Source organism: Aptenodytes patagonicus, chromosome W, assembly GCF_965638725.1.
Source record: "Aptenodytes patagonicus chromosome W, bAptPat1.pri.cur, whole genome shotgun sequence".
Taxonomy (NCBI): domain Eukaryota; kingdom Metazoa; phylum Chordata; class Aves; order Sphenisciformes; family Spheniscidae; genus Aptenodytes; species Aptenodytes patagonicus.
In genome coordinates this window covers 10,217,118-10,240,805 of record NC_134981.1, presented here as the reverse complement: position 1 = coordinate 10,240,805, position 23,688 = coordinate 10,217,118, and the positions used below count along the sequence as shown (strand labels likewise).

General features: G+C 49.9%; 1 protein-coding gene across 1 annotated transcript in view; it reads left to right on the top strand.

Annotated features, from left to right (window-relative positions):
- The window catches only part of LOC143172162 (nucleolar protein 6-like), a 52,297-nt gene that overhangs the window by 877 nt on the left and 27,732 nt on the right, over positions 1-23,688 (top strand). The window contains 10 exon segments of the mRNA XM_076361419.1: positions 385-498; positions 768-947; positions 13,629-13,797; positions 14,560-14,694; positions 14,826-14,989; positions 15,485-15,605; positions 15,949-15,962; positions 15,964-16,008; positions 16,175-16,276; positions 23,486-23,601. Of these exon segments, the coding sequence (XP_076217534.1) occupies positions 385-498; positions 768-947; positions 13,629-13,797; positions 14,560-14,694; positions 14,826-14,989; positions 15,485-15,605; positions 15,949-15,962; positions 15,964-16,008; positions 16,175-16,276; positions 23,486-23,601 (1,160 nt within the window).

The following is a 23,688-nucleotide window of genomic DNA, read 5'->3' as shown; positions in this document are numbered from 1 at the left end:
TCTCTAGGGCCTGGTTCATGGTGTGAACCTGCAGGGTCGTTTCCTGGAGCTGATACTCTGTCATACAAAAAACATTTCTGAGAGTTATGCCTACATGAATCATGCCAGTTTTTTTGTGGCTGGACCTTACACAGAAGCCGGTGGGATAGAGTTGATTGCCATCCAGCACTTCACAGGAGATGGCAGGAGCTGCGTTATCCTTCTGCCCATGGGCTGACCGGACTCCCAGCTTCGGGCAGGGTTTGTGGAGAGGCTCAGGTGTTTTTCCCCAGCTCACCTGCTGCCCTCTTCACCAGGCTCGTGGTTGGTGCTGGAGGACATGGTAAAGGGCAGGAGCAATTCCAGTGTTGCAGCTGCCTTTCCTGGTCCCCTTTCCCCCTACAGATCGAAGAGCTTCTGAAGGAGGTGACATTGAAGGAGATGAAGAAGAAGATTGATGCCTTCCTCCATGAAATTAACAGCCTGCTGAGTGCCATCCCAGAGACCCCAGAAACTGAAGTACGTCCCAGAGGGATGGAGGAGGTGGCAGCAAGGCCCCTGTGTGGAGCAGGCTCCGCTGTTGCTGTACAGTCAGAAGTCCCCGTGGAGTATCTCCCTTAGGGACTGAAAAAATATCACCTTACTTTATGTTGGAGGGGAGAGGGGGATGCTCCATCTTTAAGCCCTGGGTGCAGGTGCCTGCAGTTGTGTGGGTAGAGGGTTCCTGGTCTCTGCACATGTGCTGTTGGTGATGCTTAGAGTGTTTCGCATGTCCCGTCTGTTCCCAGCTCACCAACCAGGCCTGGCTCCCCAAGGGCGTGAAGGTCCCGTTCCTACAGGTGCCATTCAGCGTGAAGGGGAGGTTCTGCTTCCTGTCCCCAGCCGAGCTGAAGGTGGTGGGCAGCTACCTGCTGGGCACCTGCATTAAGCCGGAGATCAACATGGATGTGGCAGTGACCATGCTGCGGGTGAGTCTGGCCATGCCTGCTCCCAAGTGGCTTGGGGCCCGGCTGAGCTCCGTCCCCTCCTGTCCCCCACGGCCCCTGCCCTGTCCTCTCCATTTTTGAGTGAGGTTGCGGTATCTGGACGTGCAGTGTGGTGACTCCCACGAGGAGCTGGGGAGTGTGGTCTCACCACTCGGTCTATCAGAGCTTTCAGCTGCTTTGATTTTAGTTCCTGTCGTGGTTTAACCTCAGTCGGCAACTAAGCACCACGCAGCCGCTTGCTCACTCCCCCCACCCCCGGTGGGATGGGGGAGAGAATTGGAAGAGCACAAGTGAGAAAAACTCGTGGGTTGAGATAAAAACAGTTTAATAATTGAAATAAAATAATAATAATAATAATATGATAATAATACACAAAGCAAGTGATGCACAGTACAATTGCTCACCACCCGCCGACCGATGCCCAGCCAGTCCCCGAGCAGCGGCCCCCCCGGCCAGCTTTCCCCAGTTTATGTACTGAGCATGACGTCACATGGTATGGAATGTTTCTTTGGCCAGTTTGGCTGTGCCCCCTCCCAGCTTCTTGTGCACCTCCAGCCTTCTCAGTCAGTAGAGCATGGGAAGCTGAAAAGTCCTTGGCTAGTGTAAGCATTACCTAGCAACAACTAAAACATCGGTGTGTTATCAACTTTGTTCTCATCCTAAATCCAAAACACAGCACTGTACCAGCTACTAGGAAGGAAATTAACTCTATCCCTGCCGAAACCAGGACAATATCCACCCCTTATTCTATACCATCTGCGTCATGCTCAAGTCTCATATTTTCCAGTACATTTTCATTAATCACCACCCCCCTTTCTTTTTTTTTTTAATATATATACACACACACACACACACAGAGATATCATTCCCTTCGTCTGTGGGCCATCCCTCTAAAATGTTCGGTGAGTTCATTTAGTCCATGACTTCGGGCTCCATCTGTCATAATAATCTTTCAGGGCAGGAAAAATGGAGATGGTATGTGGTGTTGGATTGTTTCATGTTGAAGTCAGTTCTGGTACCATCATCACTGTGCTTTGCTTGGTTTCACTGAAGTTATTCTTCATTAGTCTGGGTGATTCTTATTGTAATAACATTAGTATGGCATATAATATTATTAGTATAACTAATATAACTATAATTAGTACTTAACATCACATAATTCAGATCATTGGCTATTCTCACCCAAAATCAAATCCCCTTGAGGTACACATCGGACTTCCCCATCCTTCCACATTATCCACCAAGTGCACCCAGGTCCTTGAGCAAAAGCAATCCCACGGATGGGTTTGCCTCTGCTGAGGCAGGAATAACCCAGACTGTCTTCCCCAGCATATTTTTTATGTGCGCTACAGGGACTTTATTCCCATCTACAGTACGTAAAAGTTCTGACTGGGCAGGGCCTGCTCGATTGGCAGATCCCCGAGTGTTGACTAACCAGGTGGCCTTTGCTAAATGCGTATCCCAATGTTTGAACGTCCCACCACCCATTGCTCTCAGCGTAGTCTTTAACAGTCCATTGTATCGTTCAATTTTCCCGGAGGCTGGTGCATGATAGGGGATGTGATACACCCACTCAATGCCGTGCTCTTTGGCCCAGGTGTCTATGAGGTGGTTTCGGAAATGAGTCCCGTTGTCTGACTCAATTCTTTCTGGGGTGCCATGTCGCCATAGGACTTGCTTTTCAAGGCCCAGGATAGTGTTCCGGGCAGTGGCATGGGGCACGGGATATGTTTCCAGCCATCCGGTGGTTGCCTCCACCATTGTAAGCACATGGCGCTTGCCTTGGCGGGTTTGTGGGAGTGTGATATAATCGATCTGCCAGGCCTCCCCATATTTATATTTCAGCCATCGTCCTCCATACCAGAGGGGCTTTAACTGCTTGGCTTGCTTGATTGCAGCGCATGTTTCGCATTCATGGATAACCTGCGCAATAGGGTCCATGGTCAAGTCCACCCCTCGATCACGAGCCCATCTGTATGTTGCATCTCTTCCTTGGTGACCTGAGGTGTCATGGGCCCACCGAGCTAGAAATAATTCACCCTTCTGTTGCCAGTCCAGATCCACCTGAGCCCCTTCAACCTTAGCAGCCTGATCCACCTGCTGGTTGTTTTGATGTTCTTCAGTGGCCCGACTCTTGGGTACGTGAGCATCTACGTGAAGGACTTTTACAACCAGGTTCTCCACCCGGGCAGCAATATCTTGCCACAATGCGGCAGCCCAGATGGGTTTGCCTCTGCGCTGCCAGTTGCTCTGCTTCCATTGCTGCAACCACCCCCACAGGGCATTTGCCACCATCCATGAGTCAGTATAGAGATAGAGCACTGGCCACTTTTCTCGGTCAGCAATATCTAAAGCCAGCTGGATGGCCTTTACTTCTGCAAATTGGCTCGATTCACCTTCTCCTTCAGCAGTTTCTACAACTTGTTGCATAGGACTCCATACAGCAGCTTTCCAGCTCCGATGCTTTCCCACAAGACGACAGGACCCGTCAGTGAACAGGGCATATTGCTTCTCATTTTCTGGCAGTTCATTATACATTGGGGCCTCCTCAGCACGCGTCACCTCCTCCTCTGGCAATATTCCAAAATCTTTGCCTTCTGGCCAATCCATGATCACTTCCAGGATTCCTGGGCGACTGGGGTTTCCTATTCGAGCCCGTTGTGTGATCAGTGCGACCCACTTACTCCATGCAGCATCAGTTGCATGATGTGTACAGGGGACCCTCCCTTTGAACATCCAGCCCAGCACCGGCAGTCGGGGTGCCAGGAGGAGCTGTGCTTCAGTGCCGATCACTTCCGAAGCAGCTCGAACCCCTTCATATGCTGCCAATATCTCTTTTTCAGTTGGAGTATAGCGGGCCTCGGATCCTCTGTATCCCCGACTCCAAAACCCTAGGGGTCGACCTCGAGTCTCCCCTGGTGCTTTCTGCCAGAGGCTCCAGGTAGGGCCATTCTCCCCGGCTGCGGTGTAGAGCACATTTTTTACATCTTGTCCTGCCCGGACTGGCCCAAGGGCTACTGCATGAACTATCTCCTCTTTAATTTGTTCAAAAGCTTGTCGTTGCTCAGGGCCCCATTTGAAATCGTTCTTCTTTCGGGTCACTTGATAGAGAGGGTTTACAATCAGACTGTAATTTGGAATGTGCATTCTCCAAAAACCCACGACGCCTAAGAAAGCTTGTGTTTCCTTTTTGCTAGTTGGTGGAGACATGGCTGTTATTTTGTTGATCACATCCATTGGGATCTGACGACGTCCATCTTGCCATTTTATTCCTAAAAACTGGATCTCCTGTGCAGGTCCCTTGACCTTACTTTGTTTTATGGCAAAACCGGCCTTCAGCAGGATTTGGACTATTTCCTTCCCTTTCTCAAAAACTTCTCCTGCTGTGTTGCCCCACACGATGATGTCATCAATGTATTGCAGGTGTTCTGGAGCTCCACCCTGTTCTAGTGCAGTCTGGATCAGTCCATGGCAAATGGTGGGGCTGTGTTTCCACCCCTGGGGCAGTCGGTTCCAGGTGTACTGAACGCCCCTCCAAGCGAAAGCAAACTGTGGCCTGCACTCTGCTGCCAAAGGGATTGAGAAAAACGCATTAGCAATATCAGTTGTGGCATACCACTTGGCTGCCTTTGACTCCAGTTCGTATTGAAGTTCTAGCATGTCTGGCACAGCAACACTCAGCGGTGGCGTGACTTCATTTAGGCCACGATAGTCTACTGTTAGTCTCCACTCTCCATTAGACTTCCGCACTGGCCATATGGGACTGTTAAAGGGTGAGTGAGTCTTGCTGATCACTCCTTGGCTCTCCAGTCGACGAATTAGCTCATGAATGGGAATCAAGGAGTCTCGGTTGGTGTGATATTGCCGCCGGTGCACCGTGGTGGTAGCGATTGGCTCCTGTTGGTCTTCGACCTCCAGCAACCCCACAACAGAGGGGTCCTCCAAGAGACCAGGCAAGGTGGACAGCTGTTTAATTTCTTCCGTCTCCAAGGCAGCTATACCAAAAGCCCGCTGGTACCCTTTTGGGTGCTTGAAATACCCTCTCCTGAGGTAGTCTAATGCCAAGGATGCACGGAGCCTCTGGGCCAGTCACAGTGGGGTGCTTCTGCCACCCGTTCCCAGTTAAACTCACTTCGGCTTCCAATACAGTTAGCTGTTGGGATCCCCCCGTCACCCCAGAAATACAGATGGGTTCTGCCCCCTTATAGCTTGATGGCATTAGGGTACACTGTGCACCGGTGTCTACTGGAGCCTTATACTCCTGTGGGTCTGATGTGCCAGGCCACCGAATCCACACAGTCCAGTAAACCCGGTTGTCCCTTTCCTCCCCCTGGCTGGAGGCAGGGCCCCTCTAGTCCTCATCACAGTACTCATTTCTCATTTCTTGTACGTACGAGTCAGAAGTTTCTTCATTAAGATCAGGAGTAAGATCAGCCCTTGTACTCTGTCTGGGGAACTGCCCGCTGGAAACTGGAGCAGCAATTTTCCTGGAAGAACCCCTTTCTGTGATTGTTTTCCCTTGCAATTCACGTACCCGTGCCCCTAGGGCTGCAGTAGGTTTCCCATCCCACTTCCTCATGTCCTCTCCGTGGTCACGCAGGTAAAACCATAGGGTGCCCCGTGGTGTGTACCCTTTATAGTCTCTCTCTTGAGCAAAAGAACGCTGACTCCTAATAGCCGAGATACTGGTCCGTACAGGTGGGGAGTAGGACCTATCCTCTCTGAGTTGCTGGATCTCCCGGGACAGTTTTTTGGAGAGTTTCTCTGTGGGAATGGGAGTCTCACTAACGGACATTCCTGAGTTTGATTTTAATGAGCAAACACTGCACCACCTGGCATGACAAGGCACTTAAGCAGAAAACAACGGAGAAAGGAATGTGCAGCTGGAAGGAGAAAAACAAGATAAAGACCATGAAGGCATTTCGCATGATCAGAAAGAACGGGCCAATCTGCTAGAGTATAGATGCGCGTGAACACAAGGCTGTAACCTATCTGCAAGCTGCAGGTAGCGCGTGTCCATAGTAGTTAACTATATAAGCCCTGTTATAAGTGTAAATAAAGGAGAATGACCATACTCATATTGAGATCTGTCATTACTCCGGAATCGCAACTCCCGCTCCGTCGTCGACACTGAACAAAGGGAAACTCCGACATCTGGTAGCAGAGGATGGTTCGGCGCGCCTCTTCGAGACTGCGGTAAGAGCAGCGAGAGAAGGGGAGCGGGAGAAAAGCGGCTGGGAGTTGTACTATCCCGATGATCGGAGGGGGATAAGATAACGGAGCAGTCTGGCCAACTGCCTCCCAGTGAGCGACCGCTATCATGGAAATAGAGGCGGCAGCGGCGTTGCTCGTAAGCATCCTCTCCAAGAGAGGGATCGAGACAACGGTAAAACAATTATGTACGTTGATTAAATTAGGACAACGTTGGGGACATTTTAAGGACAGTCAAACTATTTTTTCTGACCTTGAGTGGCGAGAGCTTGGCAATACTATGTGGGAGCAGACTATCACGGGGGACGAAAAGTCAAAGAAGGAGATTAAAACAGTGCGGGAACTATGGAGGTCTGTGTTAGAGACTTTAAAAGCCATGAAAGCTGAAAGAAAGGTGGCTTGTGCAGCCACTCAAATGCTAGCCCCAGAACCCTTGCCTGATAGACCGAAGAATACAACATCTGGACTGTTTCGGTTCTTTGGGCCGTCTGCAGTCCGAGGTATGTCGGGTACCCCCAAACGAACTGCCTTGGAAGCCAAGTATAGTGTTCTGGGGGGTGACGGCGCTTCTGAACTGCTTGAAACGTACCCTCCGCTTACGGACTGCAAAGATGCAGAAACTAGCGGTAACGGGGCCCCTCTTTCACCTGAGGCGGTCGCGGAAGAGCGACGACCCGGAGAGGAGGAGCGGCTAGCTCCGTTAACCCCTCCCTGGCCAACAGCCCCGCCTCTAGGAGTCTCTTCAGGTGCGTCTACTCCACCACAGGGTGACAGCAAAGAACAGAGTATGGCTGAGACTAATGAGCTCCTGAAGAAGGTAGTGCAACAGTTACAGGACTTAACAATTACAGCCCAGAGGGGAGGGATGGAGCACCTGTCCGGGGCACCAGGGGAATCCCTACCCCCTTGCCTCTCTGGACCACCAGCGACGGTTCAGCCCAGACGCTGGAGCGAAGTGGCTAGAGATGCTATGCTGGACGGGCAGTGGCAAGCGGTATCCAGCTTGGGGGCGAGTGCTTTTCCTGTGCTGCAAGAGAATAACGGCAATAAGTGGGCGCCTCATGATTGGAAAATCCTACAGCAAGCAAAAAACACTGTGTCCCAGTATGGGATAAAATCAGAAGCTTCACGTCAAATTGTAATCTGGATCTTTTCGGCTGACCTGATGTGCCCTGCTGACTGCCAAAACCTTATGAGGCTTTTATTGTCACCTATGCAGTATTTGTTGTGGGGGTCGGAGTGGTCACGGCGGGCGGCGGGTGCTGCGGCACAGCATCAAACGCAGGGGGTTCCCCTCTATGGGATTACCGCGGAAATGATAACGGGGATGGGAAGGTTTAACGATATTAATGCTCAGTTGGTCTTTCCTATTGCTTTGTTGCAGTTGTCTGCCAAACTGGCGCTAGACGCCTTTTTAGCCTTACCCAGTTTGTCCACTCCATCCCTTAGTTCTGTACAGCAAGGTACCACTGAAGTGTATAGTCATTTTGTCGATCGCTTGTGGGGGGCGATATGTGATCATCCAGATTTGGGGGAGGATAATAAACAACAAATGTTTCGCATTTTGGCCTTTGACAATGCCAATAATGCCACTAAAAACATTTTGGCCACGCTACCCAAAGATGCAGGGGTAGAAGACATGCTCATGCGAGTAGAGCGTGCTCAAATTAAGAAACAGACTGAAGTGATGGCTGCCACACTACAAACCGCCATTAAGGAGGTAATGGACCGGTCGGGGTGCCCGGCAGTTCTGTGAAGCCTGCGTTATCATCAGGACAAAGAGAATCAGAGGACCCATAACTGCAGAACTTAGCTCATGCGATGAGTTTTCCAAAAACGGTGGTTAAAAAAAAAAAAAAAAAAAAAAAAAAGAAAGAAAAAAAAAAGAAAAAAAAGAAAAAAGAAAAAAAAGAAAAAAAGAAAAAAAAGAGGGGAAAAAAAAAGAAAAGAAAAAAAAGAGAAAAAAAAAAGATAAAAAAAACCAAACAAAAAAACAAAAACAAAGAGTGCCTACGATGTGTACCGTGAGTATTGTGTCAGTGTTACCATTGTGATAAGAAGTGGTGGGCCCGGTGCACGCGCGCACAAAGGTGGTGTGAAACTTGCTATCTGAAAGAAATAGTGCTGTATAGAATATTAATAACCACTGGACACGAAATACAGTCCACGAAACTGCCAAATTGATTATTGTTTGTAAAAAAAAAAAAAAAAAAAAAAAAAGGCAATTCGCCTAGAAGAGAAAATGTTGAGCCAGGCAGATGTGATCGTAATTGGGCTAATCTTAATAATCCCAGGGTCGGCAACTATACATCGCATTAACCCAAGGGAAAATATGTGGGTAACCTGGGCAAATAAAACAGGGCAGCCCGCGTTTTGCCTTTCCCTCGCCTCAGCAACTGAGCCGTTTAGGACTTGTTTGTTAGGTATGCCTGGATATAAGGAGGGTGACTTTGCCGGGTTCAGTAATGGCAGTTGTACTAATGTGACTGCAACTAGCAACTGTAGTGCTAACTTGATAAAAGGATTAAATCACTCGCTACCCTGGGATCCCCAGGAGTTGGAACTATTAGGGTCGATGCGAGTTGGAAATACATCTAAAAATTGGACTCAGACATGTTTTATATTTGGGGGACCCCTACAGACGGGTATCCAGTTCTACCAGGCAAGAAATTGGACAGGGTGGACTAATGTCACCTCTCACGCATCTTACTACAAGTATCAGGATGCGGGCGATTTTTGTGGTACCAACGACAGTGGTAATAGCTATGGTTTAGGAGCGGCTGGAGCGGAAACAAAGGGAAGAATAGGGATCTGGAACAATGGTACCCCAAAGGCGTTGCCCCCACAGGTATTTTTAATATGTGGGGACAGGGCCTGGCAGGGTATCCCAGCAAATGCTGTAGGAGGGCCATGCTACTTAGGAAAATTGACCCTGCTGGCCCCGGGAGAAAATTGGTGGAAAACCATAACAAGAAAAGGGCAACAACAAAGACAAAAAAGAGCCGCCACGGGTCTTTCCCCAGACTGTCGTGATGACGTAATTCTGCCTAGCGACACCGAAAAGGTCTTCCTTTCATTATTTGTACCAGGCGCTGCAGCTGCGAGGGCCCTAAATGAGGTAGGGAAATTAGCTTGTTGGGCTAAAAAGCAGGCTGATGTGACAACAGAGCTTATTGAAAAATTACTTGCAGATCAGGATAGCTTGCGTCATGCGATTTTACAGAATAGAGCTGCTATTGACTTTCTGTTATTAGCACAAGGACATGGGTGTGAGGATTTTGAAGGGATGTGTTGTATGAATCTGTCTGACCATGGGGAGTCAATCCACAAACAGCTACAATGGTTAAAGGACCACGCCAAGAATATTCAACAAGATCACGGGTTATTCGATACCTGGCTTAAGAATATATTTGGGGAACTGCCATCTTGGATAATAAGTTTAATAAAAGAAAGCTTACGCATTTTAATTGTTATATTAGTAATAAGTATATGCTCTTGTATAATTTTTAGCTGTGTGAAGAAAGCAATTATGAAAATTGTTAATCAAGTCTGGGTTGCTCAAAAACAAGAAGGGGGAATTGTGGAGGAGTGGCTGATACAGCAGGGGCACGATCTAGGATCCGTGAGCAACCCATGTTTTTAACAGTAGCAGGGATATGCTGACAAAGACGGCTGGTGACCTTGACCATCCTTCCCTGAGCAGAAGAAGGAGCCTCGCCACGTGATGAACAACAAAAGCGGAACAACACCCGGGATAAGGAGGAGGCAGAGATCGGCGAGACCAGCCGGCAGCTACCGATGAGAAGGGTGTTGTGAACACGTGGACAGCTGTGATTAACCAATTACAGGTTGTTATGAAGCGCGTGTCCGAAGGTGTTGTGAGCGCGTGCCCAGCCACCCCATCCGTTCCGGTGAATGATGGGGGAGTGACCAGGGAGAAAGACCCCCTGGCTGCTGCGTTTGCAGACTTGCGGGTATCAGACAGCTCCTCCTCGTGGCTGGTTAAAAGGACTAGCCAAGCTAGGAGGGATATGTGTAATAGTATTTATATGCATTTTTGTTTTGTGTACCCTGTTTGTTGCAATGTATACGAAAAATGATTGAAAGATCGGTTTCAGCAGTGTTTCTAGTAAAACAAAAAGGGGGAGATGTGGGAATGGGAGTCTCACTAACGGACATTCCTGAGTTTGATTTTAATGAGCAAACACTGCACCACCCGGCATAACAAGGCACTTAAGCAGAAAACAACAGAGAAAGGAATGTGCAGCTGGAAGGAGAAAAACAAGATAAAGACCATGAAGGCATTTCGCATGATCAGAAAGAACGGGCCAATCTGCTAGAGTATAGATGCGCGTGAACACAAGGCTGTAACCTATCTGCAAGCTGCAGGTAGCGCGTGTTCATAGTAGTTAACTATATAAGCCCTGTTATAAGTGTAAATAAAGGAGAATGACCATACTCATATTGAGATCTGTCATTACTCCGGAATCGCAACTCCCGCTCCGTCGTCGACACTGAACAAAGGGAAACTCCGACATTTCTCCACAGCCGAGACGAGGGAGGAAGAAAGACTTTCCTCATATTGCCGGAGTTGACTAGCCAATTCATCCACTGTTTGTTCCTGTCCATCTTTCCAGGTCATCACTGCTAATGAATTGGCATATGACGATGGTGCGCTCCTTATAAACTTCCGCCACATGGGTCGTGTGCACTTGACTTCACCTGGATCTTGGGATAGCTGTTCATTGTTCAGGTCATCATAAATCACCTCCAGCACAGCTAATTCTCTCAGAAACTGGATACCCTTCTCCATGGTGGCCCACTTGCTTGGGCGACATATGATACCTTCCTTAAAGGGATACCTTTCCTTCACGCTTGACAAGAGTCGCCTCCAAAGGCTGAGGACTCGTGTCCCTTTTCCAATCACTTTGTCAATGCCCCCTTCCCTAGAAAGGGATCCCAGCTGCTTGGCTTCCCTACCCTCTAATTCCAGGCTACTGGCCCCATTATCCCAGCATCGGAGCAGCCAGGTGACAATATGCTCGCCTGGACGGCGGCTGAAATCTTTTCGTATATCTCGCAGCTCACTCAGGGATAGAGATCGGGTGGTCACTGCCTTGTTTATGAGTTCTTCCTCTTCCTCCTCCCCAATCAGCAGCCGGCTCTCCTCCTCCCGTTCTCGTGATGGCCCTTCTCTAGGGTCATCTGTCTCGTACACTTCTTCCTCCAGCCCCCTTTTAGGAGCAGCTTCTTCCTCCCCTACTAAACGAGCCGACTTCCGCTTCCAAAATTTCTTCTTGTGTACAGGGGCGACTGATACCGGCAGAGGCTGGTTCTTTGGTTCAGCCACAGGGCGTGTCACCGGAGTCTGAGTGGCCGCGGTGCATGTCGCCAGGGTTGGAGTGGCCGCAGGGCCTGTCGCCGGGGTTGGAGTGGCCGCAGTGCATGTTGCCCGGGTCTGAGTGGCTGCAGAGCCTGTTGCCGGCATCTGAGTAGCTGCAGTGCATATTGCTGGGGTCGGAGTGGCTGCAGGGCCTGTCGCCGGGGTCTGAGTGGCTGCACAGCATGTCGCTGGGGTCGGAGTGGCCGCAGGGCGTTGCCCGGGTCTGAGTGGCCGCAGTGCGTGTCGTTTTACTGTCAGAGCCAGAGACCTTCTCTTCCCTTTGAGGGTACTGAATGGTGTTGAACAGGGCTCAGTAGGCATGGGCCAGGCCCCAGCACGTTGCAGTGATCTGCATCTCTCTGGAGTTGCCAGGGTGACAGCATACTTTGTCCAAATATTCTACTAACTTTTCAGGATTCTGCACTTGCTCAGGGGTGAAGTTCCAAAACACTGGGGGTGCCCATTGGCCTAGGTACTTGCCCATCTTGTCCCACACACCCTGCCACTTATAATTAATCCAGCCTTGGGGCAGATCTCTGGATGATATTCTTAAATTGCTTACCAACTTTAGACAAAACCGAAACAATATTCCCAAGAAGTACCAATAGAAGAATCTTAACTGCCCAAGGATGATCAAAATACTGAAAAGTTACTGTAATGAAGGAGGAAACATCATAGAAGAAGGTAGTGACACTGCCATTCTGTATTTCCTCCGTAAAAAAACTCTCAGAAAAGTTACTGCAATTGCTAGTTGTCTCCACGAAATGGTCTCCGTGGTACAGTAACGGCTTCATTGCGAAATTTACATACCACACTAAGGTCAAGGTCAATGTTCTAAAAACAAACCTCCCAAGCGGAATATCACCAATCACTGCAGACCACAGCAAACTGCAAAAACCAACACCAATCTTTAACACGTACAGCAGGAAAAAGAGCACGATGCAGATTACACAAATCAATATCGAGAACAGAGAAACCAACATTGTGACCCACAACTGTTAACAAATATAAATTCCTTAATACGGTCCAGTTAATCTGTTATTATCTCAAACCCTTCGAGCCCCATGTTGGGCGCCAAAAAGGACTGTCGTGGTTTAATCTCAGTCGGCAACTAAGCACCACACAGCCGCTCGCTCACTCCCCCCCACCCGGTGGGACGGGGGAGAGAATTGGAAGAGCACAAGTGAGAAAAACTCATGGGTTGAGATAAAAATAGTTTAATAATTGAAATAAAATTATAATAATAATAATATGATAATAATAATAATACACAAAGCAAGTGATGCACAGTACAATTGCTCACCACCCGCCGACCGATGCCCAGCCAGTCCCCGAGCAGCGGCCCCCCCGGCCAGCTTTCCCCAGTTTATGTACTGAGCATGACGTCACATGGTATGGAATGTCCCTTTGGCCAGTTTGGCTGTGCCCCCTCCCAGCTTCTTGTGCACCTCCAGCCTTCTCAGTCAGTAGAGCATAGGAAGCTGAAAAGTCCTTGGCTAGTGTAAGCATTACCTAGCAACAACTAAAACATCGGTGTGTTATCAACTTTGTTCTCATCCTAAATCCAAAACACTGTACCAGCTACTAGAAAGGAAATTAACTCTATCCCTGCCGAAACCAGGACAGTTCCTCATGAGGATCTTCCTTCTCTCTGCCTGGGCTGAACCTCTTCCACATTGCTAGGGATACAGGATGCTGTCCGGCTTTGTACCCCATTGCACTTCTGCCTCGATACCCAAGTCTGTGTTACAGGGAGAGTGATATTTGCAGGCTGTTACCCCTCTAGAGCTCCCTCCCCTTGCTGCCCAGACTTGCTCTAATGGGGTTTGAGACGAAGCGACACCCTGTTTGGCTGCATGGCTCTGCTCTGTCTCCTGTGATCCTAGAGCCTGGTGAGCCAGCAGCAAGGTAGTGCTCCTGACTGACTTGGAGCTCCTTGGGGCTGTAGCTGCATGTCTGAGATAGGGCTGCCTGTGGGGCCGGGGAGAGCGGTGGGTGGCGTAGTGTCTCAGGCTGAACTGGGCTCTGCAGGCAGGTGAGGTGGGATTGCCCCGTCCCTCTCTTCCCAGGAAATCTTCCAGGACAAAGACAACCTGAACCAGCGCTACCACCGGAAGAGAGCTCTGTACCTGGTCCACATCGCCCAGCACTTCTCCAAGGAGAAGCTCTTTGGCAGCGTGAAGTTTGCCTACACGAACAGCAACCATCTCAAGCCCATCCTGCTCCTGAGGCTGCAAGGTAGCACTTGAGCCTTGCTCTGGTGGGGTGCATGAGTGGGTACCGGCAGATGGTGGTGGTCTCATGCCATGTAACAGGCCCTTAGGAGAGGGGTCAGTTTGGGGCTCTTGTTGCAATTGGTGATAAATTTTGGAGCTTCGGTGCTCCCAGTTGCTCTCTCCGTCCACACCCCCCCTAGTCTTCAAGGTCTCTTCCCCTCCCGATCCGCCTCTGCAGCTTGGCTGGGCTCCCCAGCCTTGGCCTTGCTGGCCGGCCCACCCTGTGGGTACTTTGGGGAGTAAAGCAGACCCTACAAAAATATGGCTACGTCTAGCACTGTCCTTCCCGTTCTCCCCACCCCTGCTCCCCGCCATCCTTTTGCCTTCCCTAGGCAGCTGTGCACAGTCTGGCTCTTCTCTGAGATGATGTGGGATGCACGGGCTGCTGGATGCTGCTTGTTTCCGCAGACCCAAGGCGATAGTGTGTTTGGATCTGGGACAGGCAGTGGCATGGCAAGGCCAGGGTGGACAGGAGGGTGCTGGGGTACCAGACTGGCCAGCGGGGATGAAGACAGGGCTTGAACACAAGCAGTGCGACCTCTGGGTTATTGTTGGCTCTGGGATGTGGTCACTCTCTACTCTGAAATGATGTCCACTGCTGCTGAGCTTTGCTGGGAAGGAGCTTTTCCTTTCCCCGAGCTGGGGATGCTCCCTGTTTTCTCAAGTTAGTCTCTGGGTCTCTGACACCTCTTCCTCTGGCACATCTATCTCCTGGTGCTTACAGGCAAGGATGAGAAGATGGTCACCATCCGACTCCATGCCTGTTCTGTCCCGGGTCTCTTCAAACCCAGCTGCTTCTATCCCAGCAAGAACAACGTCCGGACAGCCTGGTTCATGGAGCAGAACACCCCCAAAGAAGGTAAGGCCTGGGGCTGGGGGAACACGAGGCTGTTCGGTTCACCCAGTGCTGGGAGGTGGGTTCGCTGCAGCCCTTTTCTGTGAACAGGAGGTTTGTGGTTGGGTCCAACGTGCTGTCGTCTCCCCACACAGGAGCCACTGAGCCCCCGACCCCGCACTACAACAACTCCATCCTCTGCGACACAGTGCTGCTGTCCCATCTGCACTTCTTGTCTAGCGCAGCCGCTGACTTCCCGGGCATGAAGGATGGCCTGGCCCTTCTCAAAGTTTGGCTGAACCAGCAGCAGCTCAGCAAGGTATGTCCTGTGCCAGGGGACAGGGCAGGCTCTGCTCACCTGGCTAACCTGCCTTTGGCCTGCTCTCCTTTCCTAGTGGTGGAAAGGTGGTGGTTTGGTCCTGGTGGGTGGGGTGGTGGGCTTGTGACTGATTTGAGCTGTGTTAGGTTTCAAGGAGCTCCATCCTACCCTGTGGGTTGCAATGAGTCTGTGTGAACCGGACAATCGTGCTTCTTTGAGATCCCCGGAATGATGTAGTGGGTTTTGGGGTTTGTTTTTTTTTTGGGGGGGAATTCATCCCATTTCCCAAAGAACTTTGAGGTGTTGCCTTCCTGCAAGGGGATCCATATCTCTGCTCGTTGTACAGGGCTTTGCCTCAATGTCTTCCTGGCGGGGTTGGAGCTTGGGGGCTGCCCTGCTGGTGATGACAGAAGCCAGAAGCAGTCATGTGGGGTAGGCTCTGGGCCTCGTGGTGCCTCATTGAGCTCTTGTTGACTCAGCCCTCTGTTTTCACAGGGCTTAGGGTGCTTCAGCGGCTTCTTGGTCTCCATGCTGGTTGCCTACCTGCTGATGAAACGCAAGATCATCAAGATGATGAGTGGGTACCAGGTGCTGAGGAGCACCCTGCAGTTCCTGGGTGAGTTTCCAGGGGCCTCTCTGGGCAGGGAAAGGCTGGTGTCAGCAGAGTCTCTGCACGAAGCCTGAATACGGTGGGGAAAGGGGGAATTGTGGCTTTTCTCTCTCTGATGCTGAGACCCTGTGGGTGGGATGGACAGAAGGGGATGAGGCAGTAGAGCAGGGCTGGATGGAGCAGCTTGCAGAGGGGTGGGTAGGTCCCGTCACAGGGTGGAGGCCAGCATCGCGTTGTAGCACTGTTAATGTTGCGAGACCACAGTGGTATTGGCACATAGCTGTACCACCCTCACCGGTGGGGGAGATGTGGATGGTGGTGTGACTTGTTCCTTCCTGTCTGCCCACAGCTACCACTGACCTGAAGCGTGACGGGGATCAGCCTAGCGAAGGATGTGGATGCCTCCCTGGTAAGCAACCCACCGGGGGAAGGGGCTTGTCCCTGTGTCTGGCTGTGCTGCCAGTGTTGCCCGGGCAGGGATGTGCCTGTTACAGGGACATCAGATGGTAACGGGGTGGTGGTGCCCTGGTGTCTGTGCTGCACCGTGGCACTAAGGACCGCGTTTGCTTTTCCAGCCTGTCCTGGATGATTTCCACCAGGTGTTTGAAGTGGTCTTTGTGGATCCCTCTGGGCTGGTGAACCTCTGCGCTGATATGACTGCTAGCAAATACCGCCAGGTACCAGGCAGGTTGTGATGGCATCCTGAGATGCTGTCTTAGGAGTGAGCTGAGGCAGGCAGAGGGTGGTTAGATGTCTTGGAGGAGGACGTTGGATGTGGGGAGGGGGAGTTCAGTGTTGCTTTTTAAGCTTTTAACATCCATCTCCAGCTCTGAAGCTTAGAAGTGAATTTTAAGACTTGGATGTAGTGCTGCCTTACCTGTCTTGCTTGAATGATGGAGGATGTGGGGATGGGAATCTCACTAATGGACATTCCTGAGTTTGATTTTAATGAGCAAACACTGCACCACCTGGCATGACAAGGCACTTAAGCAGAAAACAACGGAGAAAGGAATGTGCAGCTAGAAGGAGAAAAACAAGATAAAGACCATGAAGGCATTTTGCATGATCAGGAAGAACGGGCCAATCTGCTAGAGCATAGATGCGCGTGAACACAAGGCTATAACCTATCTGCAAGCTGCAGGTAGCGCGTGTGTACTTCTGCTTGCTATAAAAGATGCTAACAAAGAGCAATAAAGGTCTTTGGTTGCCGTGTCTGCCGGAGTCCGTGCCGCTTTTCACCCCCACAAATGGCGCCCAACGTGGGGCGAAAATGCTGGAACTGAGCACCGGTGGGGAGCCAGCTGAACGAGTCACAGCCAGCGGGAGACAGAGCAGTCTCAGGAAAGAGCTGGAGCCGGAACTTTGAATCATCGCCTCGTCGGAGCAGAGGTGAGCAGCTGGGAAACTTAAAATGGGATCGCAACTAACTAAGGAGGAGGAATCTATACTATGTATTATTAAGAAACTGTTAGAAAAGCGTGGAGTTAAGTATGATGACCATACCCTCCGCCTATTGCTTTCATGGCTAAAACGAAAGGGAATTCCCCTTGATTCGGCTACTGCTTTTAACGGCGAGCGGGAGACCCGCTACGGGGCGCAGGACTTGCTCAGTTAATGGGGGAGGACCCTGTCAATACGCCGCAACTGCAGGCACGGCTGGTGCCTGAAATTTTAAGACAATCAGCAGACCTTGCGTTTCAAGCAATGGTAAAGGTCCCTGATACAGGACGACCGGTAAAATCTTTTACTAGCATTAAGCAAGGGACCAACGAACCTTATATGGATTTTATCGACAAGCTCCAAGAAGCTATTCAAAAACAAATACAAAATCCTGAAGCCAAAGAGGCATTGCTTATGAAATGGGCTATAGAGAATGCCAATGAGGACTGTAAAAGAGTCTTATAGACATTGCGAAATCCGACCATAATAGACATGCTTGACGCGTGCAATCGTGTGGGTTCAATTACACATAAGAATGAGGTTTTTGCAGCCTATTTAGCCGCTGCCTTGCGTCCCGGTAACAAAGCGTGTCTCCGCTGTGGAAACTCGGGGCATTTTAAACGGCAATGTCCTGAGAATCCTGTACAGAAGGGAGGATCGGAAGGAATTCAGCAGCCCCCTGGTATTTGCTCGCGCTGCCGCAAGGGGAGGTACTATGTTAATCAATGCCGGTCAAAGTACGATCTCCGCGGTTGACCCTTGTCGGGAAACGGGAAGTCGAGCGCGAGGTGGGGGCGCGCACCGACACAAATGCCACCCCAAAATCCCCAACCCCAAAACCCCATGAGACCGCTGTCTCAGCAGGCCTGGGTCACCTCAAGGCCAGAACCATCGGCAGTGCCGGAGTGGATGTCTCCACAGCCACCAATCTCTCTATAAACGATCAGACTGTGCACAGGGTGCCCCTCAATGTGAGAGGCCCCCTTGGCCAGGGGCTGAGTGCCCTATTGGTGGGGAGGTCCAGTGCTACTATGCAGGGTTTGTTTGTGTTACCTGGGGTTATCGACTCGGATTATACGGGACAGCTGCAAGCGTTGCTATGGACCCCCTCTCCTCCAGTATTTATTCCAGCTGGAAGTAGGATTGCACAGCTAGTTCCTTTTAAGAGTATGGTTCGTAATCGGGATCCTATTTCCCGGGGGGCTGGTGGATTTGGGTCCACAGGTGAACCAAATATTTTTTGGACTCAGCTTGTCCAAAGAACTCAGCCCACTTTGACCTGCACTCTAAAGAATAAAGGCAGCAAACCGGAACAACTGGTAGTGAAGGGAATGATAGATACAGGGGCAGACGTTACTATCATCAGTACTGCAAAGTGGCCTGGATCATGGGAAACCATCCCGGTCAACACGGGGCTAGTGGGAATCGGAGGCCTGTCGACGTCCAGGCAGAGTGCCAACTTAATACAGATTGTAAGCCCGGAAGGACAGGTTGCAACTATTCAACCTTTTGTGGTTCCTGTGCCGTTAAACCTGTGGGGACGAGATGTCTTGAGCCCTTGGGGACTACTGATTGGCACTGCTGATTCACATCAACATTTTTAGCGGGGGTCACTGGCGCTCGGCCCACCGTTCGACTCACATGGCTCACCGATCAGCCAGTGTGGGTGGATCAGTGGCCCCTATCACAGGAAAAGGCCGACGCGTTGCGAACGTTGGTGGACGAGCAAGTGAGTCAAGGACATCTGGTTCCCACCACCAGCGCCTGGAACACCCCAGTGTTTGTTATAAAAAAGAAAAGTGGCAAATGGAGACTTCTACATGATTTACGGCAAGTAAATGCCGTGATTCAAGATATGGGGACATTGCAACCAGGTATGCCTTCGCCAACATTGATACCTCGTCAATGGGACATTGTGATTATCGATTTGAAAGACTGCTTTTTCACGATTCCCTTAGCGCCGGAAGATGCTCCCAGATTTGCCTTCTCTCTCCCAGTTGTAAACCATCAAGGGCCTAGGCTGCGATATCATTGGACGGTGTTGCCCCAGCGCATGAAAAACAGTCCCACAATATGTCAAATGTATGTTGCGCGTGTGTTGTCGCCCATAAGAAACAAATATCCTGACTTAATTTGTTATCACTACATGGATGATATTTTAATCGCCGGACGAGACCCAAAGGAACTCATCACAGTTATGAAAGATATGTTGCAGGGGTTAAAGACATACGGCTTGCAAATAGCTCCTGAAAAGGTGCAAGTGCAAGCCCCGTGGAAGTACTTGGGGTGGAAGATTTTAGAACATACGATACAGCCCCAACCCATAACCTTGCAATCTAACATTAAAACACTGAATGACTTGCAAAAACTAGTAGGGACTATCAATTGGGTACGCCCATTGCTGGGAATAGATAATGACATGTTAAACCCACTGTTCAAGTTGTTAAAGGGTAATCCTGAGTTGACATCTCCACGAGAATTAACGACAGAGGCCAAACAAGCGCTACAAAAAATATCACAGGCGCTTACCGAAAGGCAAGCACAACGCGTAATTGAAGGATTGGGAGTTAACTTGTATGTCCTGAATCAGTCCCGACAAGCAGTGGGCCTCTTAGGCCAATGGGACAGCAAGGGTACCCAGGATCCCTTAGCCATCATTGAATGGGTATTCCTGCTGCATCAAGCACCAAAAATGATAGTGACAAGGGTGGAAATGTTTTCGATGCTTGTGCGAAAGGGACGCGCGCGATGTTTGGAATTAACGGGCACAGATCTTAAAACAATTTATCTCCCACTGACTAAAGACCACCTTAATTGGTGTGAGGCTAATAGCCTAGAACTACAGATAGCGCTGGAAAACTTTAAGGGACAAATTCTAATTCACTATCCATCTCACAAATTATTCTCCCTTAATGAGGAAATTAGTATAATTCCTGAATCGTTGAGTAAGGAGGTACCTGTCGAAGGACCCACCTTATTCACCGATGGATCAGGACGAACAGGTAAGGCAGTTATAGTGTGGTGTGAAAAAGGGGAATGGAAACATCAAGTTCACCACGTTGTAGGAAGTCCTCAGCTGGTGGAAATATATGCAGTAATTCAGGTCTTTCGCCAATGGGAGATGCCATTAAATTTGGTTACTGATTCTCAGTACGTCGCCAACGTTGTCAGGCGCTTGGAAAAGGCTTGGCTCAAAGAAGTTGATAACGAACCAGTGTTTTTAATGTTCAAACAGGTATGGGACTTGTTGAATCGCCGCGTAAACCCGTATTACATGCTCCACGTGAGGAGTCATACCTCCCTCCCAGGGTTTATATCAGAAGGGAATGCGCGAGCGGATCGTCTCGCTGCCCCCGTATGGACAATCCCTGTACCAGACATTTCTACACAAGCCCGATTGTCGCATGAGTTTTTCCATCAATCTGCCCGAATGCTGCGTTGACAATTTGGGTTGACTTGGGACACGGCACGAAGTATCGTACAAATGTGTCCTGACTGTCAGCAATTAGTTCCCATACCCCAAACAGGGGTAAATCCCCGAGGAGAAAAGGCCCTACAGATTTGGCAATCCGATGTTACTCATATTGGAGAATTTGGCAAACAAAAATATGTGCATGTTTCCATCGATACATTCTCCGGAGCTCTATGGGCGACCGCAGAGACCGGAGAAAAAAGCAAAGATATTTTACGGCACTGGAAAGGGGCCTTTGCTGCTCTAGGGGTTCCACACCAGATCAAAACGGACAATGGGCCCGGGTACATAAGCGCAAAAACGCAGGCCTTTTTGGCACAATGGGGCATTCGACATATCACTGGTATCCCTTATTCCCCTCAGAGCCAGGGCATCGTAGAGCGGGCTCATCTCACTCTCAAGCAGCTACTACAAAAACAAAAAGGGGGAATGCTAGGGGAATCACCGCAAGCCCGCCTCCATTAAGCAATATATGTGTTAAATCATCTTACAATAAGGGAAGACAGGACAGCCGTTGGCAGCCCTAACACGGTAATAGCGAGACACTTTACATCTTGTAACTCGGCTTCTCCAGCAGGAGAAAGGGCTCGGGTGTGGGTCAAGTCATTGGAAAATAGCCAGTGGGAAGGCCCTTATGATCTTATAACATGGGGGAGAGGATATGCTTGTGTTTCCACAGATCGTGGACCCCGGTGGATACCCGCCCGCTGCGTTTGACCGTATCTGGACAAGGAGCCCAAGGAGCCCACAGATGCATCAACGGTTTGAAGTAGATTACTGGGACTTACACAAAGTATCTCATTCGATATTCGGGGAACCACCTAGTGGGCCAGGCTGTGCCGGGGTATATAGGGGACCAAGTGGGTTGCCATTAGCCGTGGACTGGGAACACCAGGCGGCAGAGAACAGTCAACTGGATAATCGAGAGGTGACAGGAATTCCCTGCCTCCAGTGTCCCGGATCAACACATCACGCATGGACTTTGTGCAAATGTGATAATTGCGAAAGAAACCGGTATTGTCACTCTCAGTTCCGGGCAGGAAGGTGCACAAGGTGTAAAGGGAATACCACCGGGAACGCCAAACCACAGAATCTACAGCTAGTGTGTGGGAGATCACATTGTGTCCCCCAGCTGTGGACTGTGTGGGAAACGGACTGGGAAAGTACCAAACGACAGTGTGACAAACGACTTGGGTGGAAACGGAACAAAAAGAGAACGTAAACCATGACGCCAGCATGGGGGGGTGTCTTGTGGCTAGTATCACTGTGTGCGGTTGCTGCGTTATGGGCACCCTCACAGCCGAAGGAAAATGTTTGGGTAACTCTGGCCAATCAGACAGGACAGGATTCCATCTGCCTGTCGATATCTTCCCCCGGAACCCCTTTTCTACCTGCCTAGTGGGGCTTCCTTTAGATAATTGGGACTTGGGCCTGATTAGTCCTTTCAAGGAGGCCTGCGGGGGGGGACGACACGCCACTGACAATTGGGATGGATGCCTACCACATCTTAATCACTTGCCAATAGAACCTCAGGAACTCGAGCTATTAGGGTCCATAAAAATGGATTGGTGTTTGTATTTCAATTATTCAGGGGCCAATGTTTCCTGAGCCTGGCCTGGCATTCCCTCTCATATTAAAGGTGGGCCGTGTTCGTTGGGAAGATTAACTCTACTAATGCCAAACACATCTATGATCCTAGACCACAGAAGGAGCACCCCTAAGACGCGCGGTAAGCGCAGAGCACATGCCTACACTTCACAATGTGATGATGCTGTCGACCTATGGAACCGGAACACTATAGCTGCGGTTGCAATCTTGGCTCCAGGTGTCGCAGCAGCAAAAAGTTTGGTCACATTAAATAAATTAGGATGTTGGCTAGCGAAACAATCAAATGCAACCTCTGAAGCACTAACGGGATTACTAATGGATGTAGATTCTATACGACATGCTACTTTGCAAAATAGAGCAGTGATAGATTTTTTGCTTTTAGCGCAAGGCCATGGGTGTGAAGAGTTGGAGGGAATGTGTTGTATGAACCTATCTGATCATTCGGAATCAATTCACCGCAGCATTCAGATGTTGAAGGAAGGAGTACAGAAGCTAAGAGTGGAAGACCCCTGGGATTGGCTGGATAAATTATTCGGGAAATGGGGTCTAAGTGGCTGGTTAAAAGGACTAGCCAAGCTAGGAGGGCTATGCTTAGTAATGTTCCTTTGCATCCTGGTTTGTGTGCCGTGTCTGTTACAAGGTATGCGAAAAATGATTGAAAGATCTGTTTCAGCAGTGTTTCTAGTAAAACAAAAAGGGGGAGATGTGGGGATGGGAATCTCACTAATGGACATTCCTGAGTTTGATTTTAATGAGCAAACACTGCACCACCTAGCATGACAAGGCACTTAAGCAGAAAACAACGGAGAAAGGAATGTGCAGCTAGAAGGAGAAAAACAAGATAAAGACCATGAAGGCATTTTGCATGATCAGGAAGAACGGGCCAATCTGCTAGAGCATAGATGCGCGTGAACACAAGGCTATAACCTATCTGCAAGCTGCAGGTAGCGCGTGTGTACTTCTGCTTGCTATAAAAGATGCTAACAAAGAGCAATAAAGGTCTTTGGTTGCCGTGTCTGCCGGAGTCCGTGCCGCTTTTCACCCCCACAGGAGGAAAGTTGTTTTCCTTTATGGGCACCTTTGGGTGAAGCCAAGCAGCTGTTTAGCAGAAATAACTGGTTTGGTGCAGAAAAAAACCCATCTTGATGACAGGGATATCAAGGAGGGACTGTCTGGCCAGCAGCAACAGCTGTTGGTTACTTGGCTTCACGCTGAGGACAGAAGCTGTCTGGGATCAGGGTCTGCTGATCCATGGAGCTGGGGCGGCTGTGGTTGGTGGGGGAGCATTGGTGACCACTGCTGGAGGGATTTGCTTTCCTTCTCCCCTCCCATTCATGCTCTTGCTCTGTCTTGTCTCCTTGCTCAGGTCCAGTTTGAAGCCAAGTGCTCCATGGAAATTTTGGATGATCGGACAGTGGATGGCTTTCAGGTGCTGCTCATGACCACGAAGCCCATGCTCAGAGCCTTTGACCATGTCTTCCAGTGAGTCTCGCCATGCTGGTGGGGTGATGCTGAGGAGCCTGTTCAGAGAGGAGTGGGCTGCTTCTGGCTTTGGACTGGGGTGGATTC